Raw genomic sequence first — 16266 nt, 5'->3', positions numbered from 1 at the left:
TTCACTTCCCTCACTTTATCTCTGATCATTATCTTTCAGTCAAATAAGCGTTCCTCATGCCAGGTTTCTGTGTAAAGTCAAATTTCCGGGACAGACAGTAAGCAGTGAGAGGGCGTGAATCACATGCTGTCAAACCATCAAACCTCCTGGTTCCTAACAAACTCTGACTTTGTGTGGAGACACTTTCACAGCCATCATGTTCCTCTCTGTGGTWCTGCTGCTGCTGCTGGTCAGCGATTCTTACGCTTCACATTTCTATGGCGTCATGATGACCTACTACCCAAAGGACGCTTACATAAACGGATCTACTTCTGTAAGTTAAATCTTTGGGGATTCTGAAATCTAATCTTTTATCATTTGATTGTACTAAACTAAACTAAACTAAACTAAACTAAACTAAACTAAACTAAACTAAACTAAACTAAACTAAACCACCCAGCCATTCCTTTGAGAATAAATGTTCTGCTGGTTTTTGAACAAACAGCTTGGTTCAAAAACTTCTAAATTGTTGCATCACATTTTTTGCTTTTTAGCTAGCAAGCCCATGCTGAACCCATTTTTACACACAAATGAAGCTCCAACCACTTCATTACAAGAGACAACAAATTTATTCTTCTGGTTATGCTGTACAATGGCTGCTGTTTGCTGCAGTACAGAACTTTTGTCCATTTTCTCCCAGAAACAGAATAGAGTTGTGTTGCTTCATTTCATTTTTGCCAAAAAAATAACGATGTAAATGTGTGTCAGATCCAGTGTTTAATCCTTCAGCAGTTGTGGCTCTTCTTCTGCTTCAGAGTCAAAGATGTTTGGTTGTACCACTGTACATTTGTTTGTAGCCAATGCAGTGCTTACAGCAGGGGCTGATGGAAACAGGAGGGCTTGACCAGCAGCAGCTCATTTGCATAATTGTGACATAGCTCTAAAACAGTGCATTTCTAAATGAGCTGATCAATATCTAAGAATGATTTTGTGTATTAAATTTAGTAAACTTGTTTTATATAGTCCACAGACCAATCCTATTTCTTTCAAGAAAGCACAATAGTAGACCTTTAAAAATTTCAGAACCTGGTAAAAACTAGATCACGTTTCCTGTCCAGTGAGATTAAAAATAAATAAATAAATAAATAAATAAAAAAATCAAACAGCCTTAAAATAGAAAGAAGATCATTTTTACATTTTACCATGATTGTTAAAGACTCTTCATGACATATGTTTGAATATATTTTCTATCACAGAGTTCCTAAAAACTGTCAGAGAAACATAAGCATGTTGACCTTTGACCCCGATGGAGACGATGTTAGATGTAGATTTGCCTCCAGCGCCTTGTCAGAGTGTACGGATTGCACGACTCCGTCTGTCCTCAGCATCTCATCTGTAAGCATCAGCAGCTGAACTCATGTCGGATTCATATTATGGGGTTAGATATTATTTGGCACAAACTATTTTGTTTATTTTGACCGTTTCCTTTTTTCTTCTTGCAGTCCTCTTGTACTTTATTGTTCAGCTCATCTGCAAGCAGCAGCCAAGGTTCATATGTGGTCCAGATGGTGATGGAGGACTTTCCCCTGCAGACCATCACTCTGACCCAAACTGGTGGTTCTCAGGTGCAGAAAACAACCAGTGATGCCATCAGCAAAATACCCATCCAGTTCATTTTAAAAGGTAGAACTGTCATCATTATCATCATTAACATCATTAACCTGTTTTTAATGATGGGATGGATTTTCAGAAATATTGAAATTTTTGTATTTGGCAGTAATAACATCAGCCAGTAGAAACATCTGGTAGCTACTACTATAAGTAATAAGTTACAGTTGTTACTATGCTTTATAACTATAACTTCTATAACTTTAACTTATAGTAACAAAACATATAGTTGTTACCATAAGTTATAGTTACTATACGTTGTAGCTACAACGTATAGTAACAGCTATAAGGTGTTACTATAAGATGTAGTGCAACTTACAGTATGAACATATTGTTGTAACAAATAGTACTATAAGTTACTATATATTACAGCATATAGTAACTTATAGTAACAATAAATACAAAAACTTAACAAGTAAAAACCTACAGTAACAACCATGATTAGTTACAATAAGTTGTTACTAAGAGTATAAAACTATAGCTTATTGCTACTAAAAGTAACAATTTACAGTTAAAATAAGTTACTAAAAGTAACTTAACAAGTAACTTAAAGTTACAGCTATGATTTTTTAACTTCAAGTTGCTACTTATATTAGCAATAAGCTATAGTTTTATACCAGAAAAGACAAAGAAGACAACAAGAAGTGGTAGAAGCACGATGGCATGCTTTTTGACTTTGGTGCCAATACACAGCAAATATCATCTCGAGGCACTTTGCATGACATTTTATCACGGTTTATGATCTGAACTAATACATTTAGATGGTGGACTGTTGTATAAACAGATGAGTCAGTATTTCCTTCAGCATGGCTGAGTTTGTGGTTTCCCTGTATTGTTGCAGTGGACGCTGCAGCACCGTCCTGCACAGAAGGTCAATATCTGCCCAGGTTCCTGAGTCCAACTCCAAACAACAGAGCTCAGCTCTACACATCAGTCAATCAGACGCTGGTGATCACCATCAGAGCAGAGGCAGCTCAAGCCACGTAAGTAATAGTAAAATGATTTTAGCTCTAAGTATATCATGCCACCCAATCAGGAGTCAGATCTTATCTATTGTTGAGAAAAGAATTCATGCCTGAGTCAGATGTCTGTCAACATGTTTAGATTATGACATCAAGAAAAGCAGCTGCTTGAAACCTTAGAAAATATGTCTAACTACTCTCTGCATTTCCTGTTTGGTAAAGATTAACTGAGCTCCTGTACAGCGGGCCGTACAACGTAAATAAGAGTTCATTGGGATCAGGAAGCTTCTCTCTGATGTGGACACCATCTGCGGCTGAAGGTGGAGAAAGTCACCCCATCTGTTTTGTTATCCAGGCAACGTCAGTATCTAGTCTGATAAACATCAAACTTGAGATGTACAAAAACCTAAATAAAACAATACATCACATCACAATGACATCCTTTTTGTCAAGCATTGATATCTATTGTTTATATATCTATGGAGTGGTTTTGTGTATGAGTTTGCAGCCAAATTTTTGTTTTTTCCAGTGAATTAATAACATATTTACATTTGAATATACTTCYACAGTGTCTCCAGTTCTCGGTATCAGTCTGAGCTTCGCTGCGTCATTGTAACAGTTGGAAACAGTGAGTTGAATAATTCTTGAATTTTTCCTTATTGTGTAATTGAACAAGTTATTTTCATTACTTGATATTTTTTACTAATGCACTTTTCTTAGGTAAGCCAACAATTGCAGTTATACCTACTACAACCAAATCCCCAACTGCAACTACCCAATCCCCAACTACCAAATCCCCAACTACAACAATCAAATTCCAAACTACAACAACCCAATCCCCAACTACAAAAACCCAATCCCCAATGACAACAACCCAATCCCCAAAGACCACAACCCAATCCCCAAAGGCCACAACCCAATCACCAACGACTACAAGCCGTTCCCCAACTACAACCCAACCCCAAACTACTACAACCCAACCCCCAACTACTACAACCCAACCCCCAACTACAACAACCCAACTACTACAACCCAACCCCCAACTACAACAACCCAACCCCCAACTACTACAACCCAACCCCCAACTACTACAACCTAATTCCCAACTACAACAAGCCAACTACCCACCTCTGAACTATGATTACAGCCACATCCTTACCTACAAATTCAACACCTGCTTCAGGGCCGTGTAAGTCTGACTACAGTTGATGTTTACTCGACCATCATGCTGAAAGTAGAAATGATGTTTTTATTTTCTGAATAAAAATATTTATTTCCTTCTAGATTATGTTGTGGCTCTGAATGGTAAGATCTCTGTATCACTGGAAGAGGATTATGAAACAATTGTGAAACAGGTCAGTAACCAAATGAACTCTAATACTGATCATAATCTATTTTCTGTCATTTGCCTGGTTAAGTTGATACTGTCAGTTTCTGATATTTTTCCTTCCTTATGCCTGTTTTGTCTCTCGCTAAGAATGTCTTGTCTTAAATCTGAGAGCAGAAGCAAATCAAAGTCAAATCTCACTTATTAAAAAAAGACAATTTAGTTATGTCAGAATGACAAACACAAATTCAGAACAATTCCAGAACAATTCATAATGCGCCACTGATTTCCTCTAAACGAAGTCTTGTGTGTTCCTCTGCAGATTAAAGATGAACTGGTCAGACGAGGACTGCCACCAACAATGATTGTTCGTCTCCTCAGGGCCGTGAAAACAAGTAGCTAAGGCCAAATATACATCTAATACGATATACCGTTCTCTGAAGTTTCAAGTCATTTCTTTTTCTCTGTTTTTGTATTTCCAAATTTCTTTAGTATTTTTTGTGTGCAAAATAAACAGATGTTATTGCATGTTAGATTAGTTTGCATAGGAAATATGTTTTGGAAAAGAAAGATATTGATACAAAAACCTCCAACAAAAAATGTACTAGCTGAGATTATGAAGTAGAAAACTTTCTGTGAAGCATCAATGGTAACAGTTACACTTCTGCTCCACTAGAGGGCGAGCTGAACCTGAAAAGGACAAATGCAATAAACTGTCAACCAATTAGAAAAGTTTAGGTTTCAGGTCAAGCATATCTCTGGCATTATTTCATCAGAATTTGATATAACAAATCATTATGTGTTGATTAAAAAAAGGAATGTTATGCATTAGTTGAGAGCTATATAATTAAGAGGTAAGTGTTTACCTGAATGACAGCTGCTTATAATTATTTGGCATCACTTCTGGTATCCCTCAAGGTCGAGTGTTCATACCCAAATTATTTATTTTATACATGAAGGATGAATTAAGTTACAAATTTTGAATTTGTACTATGTTTTTTGCTCTGCTCATGAATAAATTGAATAATTGGTTTGTTTTTATTAAACAAGCCAATTAAGGCTAAAAAGTGACATCAAAATTATTTAATTTGCAAATAAATAACTAAAATTACGGGAAAAGATTAACTAAATGGACTGACACTGAACAGGAAAAATAATTTTGGAGTAATTAAAAATGACGAACTTAGTTTCACAGTAAACTAAGATAAAAATATTAATAAAGCATTACTAAAGCCAAGTACTTTGTGTGCTTTATATTGTGCAGCTAAAGCAATATTTCACATTTCATAAAAAAAATTATGTAAAGTATTGACATTTCTTGATTTAGTGAAATCAGTAAAATCTCAAACTGCTTAGAGCATAAAATGCTCAGCTACCAATAACTGTTATTTTTTACTTTTTTTTTTTTTATACTTTATTTTACTTTATTGAATGTGCCAATCACCATTTTTTTTATTAATAAAACTAGTAATTTAGGTCAAAATTACTAAGTCAGGTCACCACCTGATTATCAGGAAAATAATAACCAAATAGTTGAATGTTAATTATTATCTTTAAACATGGAAAAAACATTTTTATTTCATATGGGATTTGTCTGTGTTAATTAGTTTGAACTATTTCAGATGTGCTTCCATTGAAAGGTGTATTGACCCCACAGCAACACCAGAAATATGTAACAAATTAAACATTAAACTCCCACAGAATTATCTGGTAATATCACCAATCCAGTATGAATATACATGCTTAAAGATGTTTGAGTAGAAAGTTCACATACAGAATAAAAATAGGTGTAAAGAAATGTTTCTGTCACTTAATTTCTACATATTGACTGATCAAAATTGTTATTGAGATAATTCTGATCAATCAAGCCCCACAGAAGAGCTTTAATGTAGCATATACTGTGATTTTATTACCTGAATGTTTATGTTCATCTATGAACATCTATTCTTTGACAGAGCAACTCTGATTTCCATCATGCAGACACAGATTAGTTTAAAAAATATAATTTAGCCTTGAATTTATCTTTAAACTGTTTTGGTTTTACTCGAGCAGAAATTAGATAAACTCATTAGACAAGGAATTACATCTTGGCAAATGAACATCAGAAGAAATGGATCACCAGATATTATAACACTGACACCTAGTGGTTAATTATATATATTTTTTCCATCTATCCTTACCTCATTTTGATGTATATTTCAGAAAAATACCATATGTTAAAAAACAACTTGGCATCATATATTAAATAAAATAAACTTTATTTTAGTTGTTAGATAAAGAGGAAAAAAAACTACAGTGACAAAGAATATATAATAAGGAACATAATAAACTAGAATTATTGAAGGACTGAACTAAAGTAAAATAGAAACAAAACGGATCTGATAAAATGGAACTAAGGATATAGAATAAACCAACTCAAAAGCAACTCAAACAACCCAGGACACAACAATATTCACCTAAACCCTTTCCTCCCACTGACAGCCAGTTCACAGCAACACGTTGCACCGTATTTGTGCTGCGTTCAACAACCAGAGTGAGACTGTTGTGCTGAGCAGCAAATTTCACTTAAAATCAACATTGTGATAGATGTTTTGATGAAAATCAGGCTAGCATGTACCTAATAACTGCAACAGTGAATTATTCTTTCAGAGAAGCACAAAAGACCAACTAATAAAATACAGTACAGGCACTTATTTTTTTAATGTTAGATTAATTTTCCCAGTTGAGTACTCTCCCTCGCTCCCTGTGCCATTTCCTCTCTCTCTCTCTCTCTCTCTCTCTCTCTCTCTCTCTCTCTCTCTCTCTCTCTCTCGCAGTTTCCTTTTCCCATCACAGCTGCAACCTGTTAGTCAATCAGTGTGTCTACTGGTTCAGCATTTAATCACCTCTTCCTCATCGTTCCTGGCTGGTTTCTCTCGTTTAATCCCGTTATAACTGGCTTCCTGTGTTCCTTGTGGTTTTCATGCGGTTTTTGTTCATCGGTTTCTTAAAAATTAAAACAACAAATCTACTCCCCGCCTCTGCCTCTCTGCATTTGAGTCCTCTTCGCCTTTCTTGACAAAATATGGTAATGTGATTTATATTACTCTTTTGCTCCACTAGATGGCGAGCTCAAGCTTAAAAAAGTAAGTTATGTAACAATCTAACAAGTTGATTGTTAGATGAATTAAAACTTGTTAATTTATCTAACAATCAACTTGTTACATAAATCAACTTGTTAATTTATGTAAAATTAACAAGTTGAACTTTTCTGTTATGCGTTAATGCATCAAAGTTCAAAGAACATGTATTTATGTTTTACATTTTTTTCTTCCAAGCAAATGTTTTGCATATTTGGATTCTATCACTTTTAAAATCCTGCCATCACAAAGCTACATGGAGTTTTGACGTTGACTAATCCGAGCAAAGGATAATTTTATTTCAAACGACCCCATTTAACAGAAATTTGCAGACAAAATGCAGAAATCTCTGTCAAATGTAGAAAGAAACTCTAAAGAATTATGAATATTGCCCCGGAAATGGACTCGTCTTCTACTTCTGTTTTAGTCATCAAAAACTAGACACTGTCTGGGCCTCAAGATTTAAAAAAATATCTATGTTCTGTTGTAAGATTTATTGTGCTATGGTGAAAGATGATGTCTCCTAAAAGCAGCCTGATGTCTTGGACATAGATACTCAAGACTACGATTTCAGGCGGAACTTTTCCTAAGATGGTATATAAAATGTAAACATGTCATTTCATCATTAGTTTGAGATGCAGAAACAACAGCTGTCATGATTTATTGCTGCTTGGGTTTTGATTTTCTTTGCCATATCTTGCCAGGTTTACTTAACTTCTTTGTTTCCATTATTGTTACTAAGGTGTTGCCATATAGTTAATTCCTTTTAGTTTAGTTTCTTGGTTCATTTGTTTTCTTCCTTGTGCATTTGAATTTGCTTCTCAGAATATTCTCACATTTTTTACTTTCTTTTAAACCTACAGAAATGAATTTTTCATGCCATATTTACATTGGCTTGACCTCTCCCTGTTTTGTGACATCAGCAGAAGAAAACAAAACAAAACAAAAAAAAACCCCAGTGTACTGTCCGTTTCCTTGTAGGACCAGTTTAAAAAAAAAAAAAAAAATTTGAATGTGCCTGGAAAGTGATCATATCTGTTGTTTTGGTTAAAAAAATAGTGTGACTTTGTGTTGCAAGTCGGCAGGGAGGCTGGGGAATAACGAGTAATGAGGACAGCGCTGGTGTACCCACAGTTACTGGAAGATCTTTTCTTTTTTAGTGCTAAGAATAAAGCCAAAACTTGCATGTGAAGGCCAGACAGCTTTATTCAATAAATTAGGACATATGTCCTGATCAGGCTTGTCAGATTAACAGTACCTTTTGAAAATAACCTTTCAGCAAGTATTAAACATACTACGAAATATAAATATTAATTGGATCTAATTAATATTTATAATGTCTTTCACTTGGTGATGGAATTACTAACAAAGGAACTTTTCAATTCTATTTTGTGGAATAAGTCTGGATTTTCTGAGTATATTTGCACATTTGAGTTTGTCTTTGTTTTTGCACCTCAACACATCCAACCATTTGCTTTACGCCACTGACATCACAGTCATTGTAGTTTTTAATAAATACTCATTTTCTACACCTTAACCACTGCATTGAACCAGTCATAACAGGTAGACAAAATGATTTTCTCATATTACAGAGATGATGAATGAAAGACATTTGAACTCTTTTAACCTAAATAACATTTTAAACTAGAACATAGTGAATGTTGGGCAAAAGGAGAAGTTCAACTGAGGACATAGAAAGGAAAGTAAAGGTCATCTGTTAGGTGATTTCCACACACCTGCAAAAACATGTAAACAAACAATGAAGTGTATATTAATGAGCATAATGCAAAATAACATTTTGCATGATGTTGTTCTACCTTTCCATCTTTTGTAGAAGTGTAAAAAACACCATGTTCATAGAATTTTCTGGACAAAAAAGAAAAAAGGACTAAAATTACTGTTATATATTCAGCAGACAGAAGAGCAAATTAAATACATAAATATATTTAAATAATATTGATCATTTACGGATTCCTAGTTAAACACTGACTGCACAAGGATTTCCACCAAACCAAGTAGCAGTTTAAAAATCATCTGGAAAAATGTAATATAAAAACAATCAAAAACCATAACATGGATTATATGTTGGATATAATCCATGTTCCTGCAGAGATAAACTGCTGGTCTGCAGCCATTAAAGTTTGTATCTGGTGAAACCAGTGGTGAACTGGTAGTGATCAGCTCTGATCTGTGAACATCTTAAATATTCACTGAGATACAAAAACTGACCAGGAGAGATAAATAATGAACCTGGTGGAGCTGCAGGACTTGGAAACATTGAGATGAAGCAGAAATAGATTTAATATTTTTCAGTTTGAAGAGCAAATTTTACCTCCTAGGAAATGTTTTTCTTATTATGAATCAGGTGTCGACATTTCCTGGTTCAATATGTAAATACAGTCCATACAAAATGTTTTCCATGTTTCCAACAGTAAACAGAGAGAATAAGGAGAGACTGTATAAAGCCGACTGTCTCTGATGATCTTTGTTTAGTAGAACCAATTCGTTCATCATGTTGCTCTCTGCGCTGATGATGATGGTCAGCTGGACAAAAGCTGGTTATACTGGTGCTGTGTTTTCTCACACCACTAAAGATATACAAGGTGACAGTTTTACAGTAAGTTCAGGTTTTCTGAAGTTTCTTTTATTTTCCCTTTTGAAAAAATATCATCTTGTATCTAACACCTCTTCACTTTAAATCTACAGGCTGTGCATCGCTATAAGTTTAGCTACAGCTCATGTGGAGAGCTAGAGTCATGGCAGTGTGGTATCGGCTGTACTAAGAAGATTGATGAAAGCAGCGGTGAATGGTGTCTGAGAGAGTACAACTTTTGGATCGGAAGGAATTTGAACAATTACTACTCTGGGTGACTGAATCACAACATCATGCAAAATTGTATCTAATAATTTTCTGTTTTTTCCAAGAAGTCCAAAATTCCTCTAGTCAGTTTTCTGGTCTGCTGCTCTGTAAGATTTTCTGTGTTTTAGAAACTTGGTAACATCATAAATCTTCCCAATATCTTCTATTGAAGATGGGACATTAAAATAATACCCTGGATAAACAACAGAAACGGCGTTTCATCTGGCTTCGCTCAGATGTATATTGAAGAGAGAAACCGATCCGACATCAACAGACCTAATTCATCACCACTGACCGGCATCCTTCCTCTTGTGAGGTAATCCAGTTTTCATATGTTGTTAATAATAAATACCTGAAACCTTTGATATTTTTGATTGAGCATAAGCTGCATTTTGATTCAGAAGTTTTTTTTTGTTCTTTTTCTTGTAAAGAAAAATGAGATCCAAACACTGTAAATCAATTTTATCTGTAACAGAGACCAAAGAGTTGCATAGAAACAAAACCAGATTTTGTAATTCATTAAGAATTACTTACAAATAAGATTTACCGTTAAAATTTCAAATCTGTGAAATTCAGATCAAATTAGACATACTGAACATAGGAACCATTCTGTAATTTCTCAAACAATTTTCAAACAAGAGTTTAAGTACCTAAAAAATGATGGAAGAAAAGTATTGAAGCACAAATCAGTCAATATCCCGAAGCTTCTCGATGTAAATCAAATAATTTTAACAGATTATTTGATCTCAGGGGTTCGGATATAATGTGACGTTTGTTTTCTGGTTCTCTCAGAGTTCCCTCAAACTGTCAGAGAAATATCAGGTTGTTGACCTTTGACCCTGATGGAGACAATGTTCAATGCAGACATGGATCCAGTACCGATAAATATGAGTGCTACACCTGCACACCTCCGTCTGTCCTCAGTCTCTCATCGGTAAGTATGCGTGTGTGTGTGTGTGTGTGTAGGTGTGTGTGTGTGTGTGGGTGTGTGTGTGTGTGTGTGTGTGTGTGTGTGTGTACATGGGAGGTTAAGGGGGATTTCCAGGGTATTCAGAACAACATATTATGTGACCATATAAAAATAAAACATTTGCTGACTTTTAAATAATGATTTAACTGCAGCAAGCTAATATCACTGATTCATAAATGCCTGCTGCCTACCTTAGCAATTAATTTTTTTTTCATATCATCAAGGTCTTCTAATTTCATTATTGAAATTAATGAAATTAGAAATAGCAGAAATGTGCAGCGTGCAGTAAAGTAAACCATTGATACATTTTTGTTTGAGTTTGAACTTTCCTTTGCAAAACATACAAACAGAGAGACAGAGAACAATGAGGCAGTGATGGTTTTTAGTTATTCAAAGTTACTTTCACCCCTGCATGAAACACATTATGAGCTACACTGTAGCTACAGACTAGCAAAAGGTTGACTGAAACTCAGGTGTGTGAACACTGCCCCCTGGTGGACAAAATGGTAAAGCAAACAGTGGAGGCTTCAGGACAGAACCTGACAGGTGGGAACCATCCGGTCTGAAGGTGGAGAGACACAAATACAGAAATTTGTAGTTTGTTGGAGTCTCTGATTTTGTAAATAGTTCATAAAAAAATTGTTTGTGCAAAAACACAAACCATTTACAAAAAGAAGTTACTAGTATTTCAATGTAAATTATTGGTGATATAATTTATTTGGCAAAAACAGTTTTTAGCATCTTGTGACTCAGGATATTTGGAAGAAGCTTTAAATAGTTTCAAAAACTAATCTGAAATTAGTTCACTGCATTTCACTGTAGATACATTCATATAACACTATTATATTTATAAGCTAAAAATCATTCAGCAACCTTCTTCTCACTGCCAAAAATCTATAAACATATTTTATTTCATACTCAGATTTTATTTTTATATTTGTCCTCGACCCCAGGGGTTTGAAAAAAGTCCAACTCTTTATATTTGTGGTTCAACAAAATAATAAAATTGAAAATTAGCTGCGTTGTTTTCTCAGCATGAATTCTCAGTTGATGTGATAATAGCCAGAAATCTGTAAATTAAGTTAAATAGAAATTAATATTTCCATTAAAGTTAATAGGAATATTGAGTTTAGTAACTTAATATTTTAAGTTATTAAAATATTAATTTAATATTATTTGTGTTTGTTTTATTTGTGACAAACACAAATAAAATCCATAATGAAATCCAGTAAATAAAATGTTATTAAACTTGATTTATAATCTTTGATTTCTTTCTCTGTCCTCTTCCAGTCTTGTTCTCTATCATTCAGTCCAACCAACAGCAGCTATGAAGGTTCATATGCAGTTCAGCTGGTGATGGAGGATTTTCCCACACAGACCATCAATATGACTCATTACACTAGTGGAACAACGACGATAAGCTCCAGCAGCTCTATGAGCAGAATCCCCGTCCAGTTTGCTTTCAAAGGTTTGATTTCATGTTTCAATTATGTTGCTTCACTGCAAAGAGAAACAAATTTAGTATTCAATAATTATCTGTTGAAAGTTGATCATAAAGAATGTAACACACGAAAATTCCACATTATTAGAACAACTCAGATGGACAACTGTGTAAATTTAGTGAATTTATCTTTAAACTGACAGCAGTTGTTAGTTTAATTCTGCTGTTTCATGATTTAATCTGCATTATTTTTCCCTGCGTTGCTCCAGTGGATCCTGCAGCTCCGTCCTGCACAGCAGGTGAATATCTGCCCAGGTTTCTGCCTCCAACTCCTGAACATGGAGCTCAGTTCTTCTTAGACGTTAATGAGATGATAGAAATCAACATCACAGCAGAGGCGACTCAGTCTGTGTGAGTAGAAAATAAATATTGTTTATAAGCAGAGGTAAGTTTTGACATAATTCAAGGTAAAAATTTTAAATTTGATCTTTATTGTGTTAAAATAGCACAGTGACTCCAACTGATCCTAAACACATAAAACCTGGACATTAATTATTTTTATCTGTCAGAGCATTTTGATAATTACATCATAAAAATATGTTTTCAGGGCATTTTGCACATATAACCAACCAGACTGATGTGTTTCCTGTGTGTTAAAGGATCACTGAGCTCCTGTTCAGCGGACCGGTCAACATGGTCAAGAGTTCATCTGGTTCAGGAAATTTCACCCTGACATGGACGCCGTCTGCCATTGATGATGCAGAAACTCATCCCATCTGTTTTGYTGTCCAGGCAAAGTCAGTATCTGATCTGATCAGAAGATTCAAATATTCACATATCCTCTACATAAATAGAAATACAGATACTTGTCTGATAAAGACTGATAAACATAACTAGTTTACTTTAGTAAAAGTATAAGGTACAGGTTCTGAAATGTACTTAAGTACAAAAGTAAAATAATAATTTTCACCTTCAGTGATACAAAATGTCTGTTGGAAAATCCCTCCTGATTCTGACACAGGTTGCTGAAGCAGTGAACCGTTAGGGCTCCAAAAACAGACTTTAATTTGACCAGATCCTTCAAAGAGGATCTGATGCTGAGAGGCGATGTAAGAAATTCTCTGCATTAATACACCCTAACCAAAGATTTTAACTTGTTTACTTGAAACTTAGACAAAACTGAACTTGAACTACAAAATCTTGTGAGGGAAAAAATGGTGGATTCACAAAACTGATTAGCTGGAAGTCATGACCTCATTTATCAGTTCAACAGAAAATGTGGTGATGTCATAACTTAGATAATGTTATAATGAATAGAGAAAAATGAACAAACTGAAAAATAAAACCCACAACAAATATAAAGATATCTTTGCAGTATCAGGAGAGAATCAATTTTATTTATTTTTTGGCAAATTAGACACTCAAAGTACTCCCAAAAAATTATTTAAGGACTAAAAAACTGGATCTTGCATGAAATGTCTCCTTTATGGTTATTTTGAACATTATTTAATGGCCATTTCTAAAAGTGTTTAACATTAAAGTTTTGGTGTTAAATTATCTCCACAGTGCCTCCAGTTCTGTCTACCAGTCTGAACTTCGATGTGTCCTTGTGAGGGTTGGAAAAAGTGAGTCAATTCTTTCTTTAATTTATTTTTATTTGTTATTTTCCAAACTCATGATGTTTCTGCTGTTGTTATCCCAGTTCCCTACATACCACCTGCAAGTCCTCCTCCTAAAACATGTAAGTAGGATGAAAACAGGAGTGAAAGTAACAGGAAGTAGTTCTTTATACCATGTTGATCTCTTGTTCTTCCAGCTCGTCTTACGGTTCTGAAGCTGAAGATCTCGACTACGCTGTCACTGAAAGACAACAAGGATGAAATCGAGAAAGCGGTCAGTGATTTCCTGGACWTTAACWCAAACCATCACARCCTGAGTTTAAWCCAAAYMSATTTCACTCAAATGTCAAATTCTGTTTTTAATGTTGATCAGATTCTGTTCAGTATATTTTATAATTCTCCACTGACTGTTTCTCACATTCATCTCATGTTTTCTTCTGCAGATTAAAGATGAGCTGATCAGACGAGGGCTGCCTGCAGATATAAAGGTCCGCCTGCTGAGCGACGGTTCAGTGCAGGTTAAGGAAAAGGCTGCCCCCTAGTGGCTAAACATGAGGATGAATCTGATCCATGCAGTAAATATTACTGGGTTTATCTGTTTTTACTTCTTGTGCTTTTGAATAAATCTGGGGACTTATGGTTGTTTTAGTTTTAGTTAGTGTGGGAATACAAGTTTGATTTGAGTGATTTTTAAGTAATATTACACAGTAATGTCTTTCATTTATGGGTTAATAAGATGTAATTAAATCAGTAGGATTTTNATCAGATTCTGTTCAGTATATTTTATAATTCTCCACTGACTGTTTCTCACATTCATCTCATGTTTTCTTCTGCAGATTAAAGATGAGCTGATCAGACGAGGGCTGCCTGCAGATATAAAGGTCCGCCTGCTGAGCGACGGTTCAGTGCAGGTTAAGGAAAAGGCTGCCCCCTAGTGGCTAAACATGAGGATGAATCTGATCCATGCAGTAAATATTACTGGGTTTATCTGTTTTTACTTCTTGTGCTTTTGAATAAATCTGGGGACTTATGGTTGTTTTAGTTTTAGTTAGTGTGGGAATACAAGTTTGATTTGAGTGATTTTTAAGTAATATTACACAGTAATGTCTTTCATTTATGGGTTAATAAGATGTAATTAAATCAGTAGGATTTTGTGAATTAGACTAAATTCTTAGAGGTGTGCAGGATATATGGATTACCTTATACATTTAATTTTTAAATGTGTATTGATCTTAAACTGATTGCTATTCAAATTTCTTTATAAACATTATATAGAATGTGCATTAATTCTTTGTAATCAAACTTCTGTTTAACTCTGTCACATGTGGGGTGACAGAGGGGTCAAGGAGAGGTCAAGGAGAGGTCAAGGAGAGCGCTGTTTGGTCTCAGAAACCAGTCTGAGGCTGATTAGGATGATAGGGAAGACAACTTAGTGGACAGTACCAGTGTACTGATAAACTCACTTTCTCGAGAAGAATACTTTGTTCAAAATAACACCTGGATTATCTCTGGGTAGAAAATAATCATGAAGGAGAGCGTCCATCTCCTGACTGCCACTGCATGACGGCCCAGGTAGAAAATCCACCTGGACACAGTGACGTATAAATGTATGTGAGCTACAACAGTCAGTCAAATCACTGGGTGAGACACGGTGATCTCTGAAGACGTATCTTTATCAAGGTGGTTAATGTTTCCTTTTGTTTGTGGTGATCAATGATCATGTTGGGATGTTGGTGTGATTTCATGCTTTTGATTGGTTGAATAAATTATTGGTTGATCTGTGATGGTTGTCTGAGTTTCACTTTTACTTTTGGCATCTACAGACCTGGAGAGAYGAGAAGTGACAACGAGCAACAGGTAGAAATATCTCGTCTCAATAGTAGTTAGACTAAACTTAGTTATGGCAATAAACTAAAATAGTGCAGTGGATTTTTATATCTGTGTGAAAAMCTTTATAYAATACAAATACTTTCATAAGGATAACTCTGACCTAAACATTCACAGTAAAAATGGTTACAAAGTCGGCCTTCTATCACATGAAAAACATTTCCAGGATTAGAGGCTAGAGGAAGCAAGATTTTGAGAAACTCATCCATGTGTTTATCTTTAGTCGCATTGATCACTGCAACCRTGTCTTCACAGGTCATCCCAAAACCTTGTTTGTAAATATTATTACTGACTGTGCATAATGTGTTGACACAAAAACATCTACAAGTCTCTAGTAGGAGTTGTACAGTCCGACTCCCCCTTTTTGCACTAGTGGTTTGTCTCAACCAAACAGCCATTTTGCTGCTGGTTTGTTTGCAACCAGCTTCTGAATT

The 16266-nt window shown here is 35.0% G+C and overlaps 1 protein-coding gene and 1 long non-coding RNA gene across 2 annotated transcripts; both read left to right on the top strand.

Moving 5' to 3' along the window:
- The first annotated feature begins 1239 nt into the window (after positions 1-1239).
- LOC103481206 (uncharacterized) lies at positions 1240-3708 on the top strand. The gene is made up of 5 exons (XM_017309137.1): positions 1240-1374; positions 1482-1662; positions 2489-2630; positions 2832-2969; positions 3348-3708. Exons 1-5 carry the CDS (start codon positions 1267-1269, stop codon positions 3706-3708), a joined length of 930 nt encoding a protein of 309 aa, XP_017164626.1. The 5' UTR covers positions 1240-1266.
- Positions 3709-14030: 10322 nt separating this feature from the next.
- LOC103480643 (uncharacterized) lies at positions 14031-14584 on the top strand. Its single transcript, XR_536134.2, has 3 exons — positions 14031-14067; positions 14143-14219; positions 14389-14584. It is a non-coding gene; the product is annotated as an uncharacterized LOC103480643 (long non-coding RNA).
- Positions 14585-16266: the final 1682 nt, after the last annotated feature.

The sequence above is a fragment of the Poecilia reticulata genome, linkage group LG2 (genome assembly GCF_000633615.1).
Source record: "Poecilia reticulata strain Guanapo linkage group LG2, Guppy_female_1.0+MT, whole genome shotgun sequence".
NCBI classification, from domain to species: Eukaryota; Metazoa; Chordata; class Actinopteri; order Cyprinodontiformes; family Poeciliidae; genus Poecilia; species Poecilia reticulata.
The sequence above is the reverse complement of the archived record's forward strand: the minus strand, read 5'-3'. Positions and strand labels throughout refer to the sequence as shown.

Excerpts from the sequence above, each read along its gene's own strand:
- LOC103481206 (XM_017309137.1), top strand. The coding sequence starts at position 1,267 with ATGTTGACCTTTGACCCCGATGGAGACGATGTTAGATGTAGATTTGCC. Across the intron at positions 1,375-1,481 it reads CTGTCCTCAGCATCTCATCT|TCCTCTTGTACTTTATTGTT; the intron begins GTAAGCATCAGC and ends TTCTTCTTGCAG. Across the intron at positions 1,663-2,488 it reads CATCCAGTTCATTTTAAAAG|TGGACGCTGCAGCACCGTCC; the intron begins GTAGAACTGTCA and ends GTATTGTTGCAG.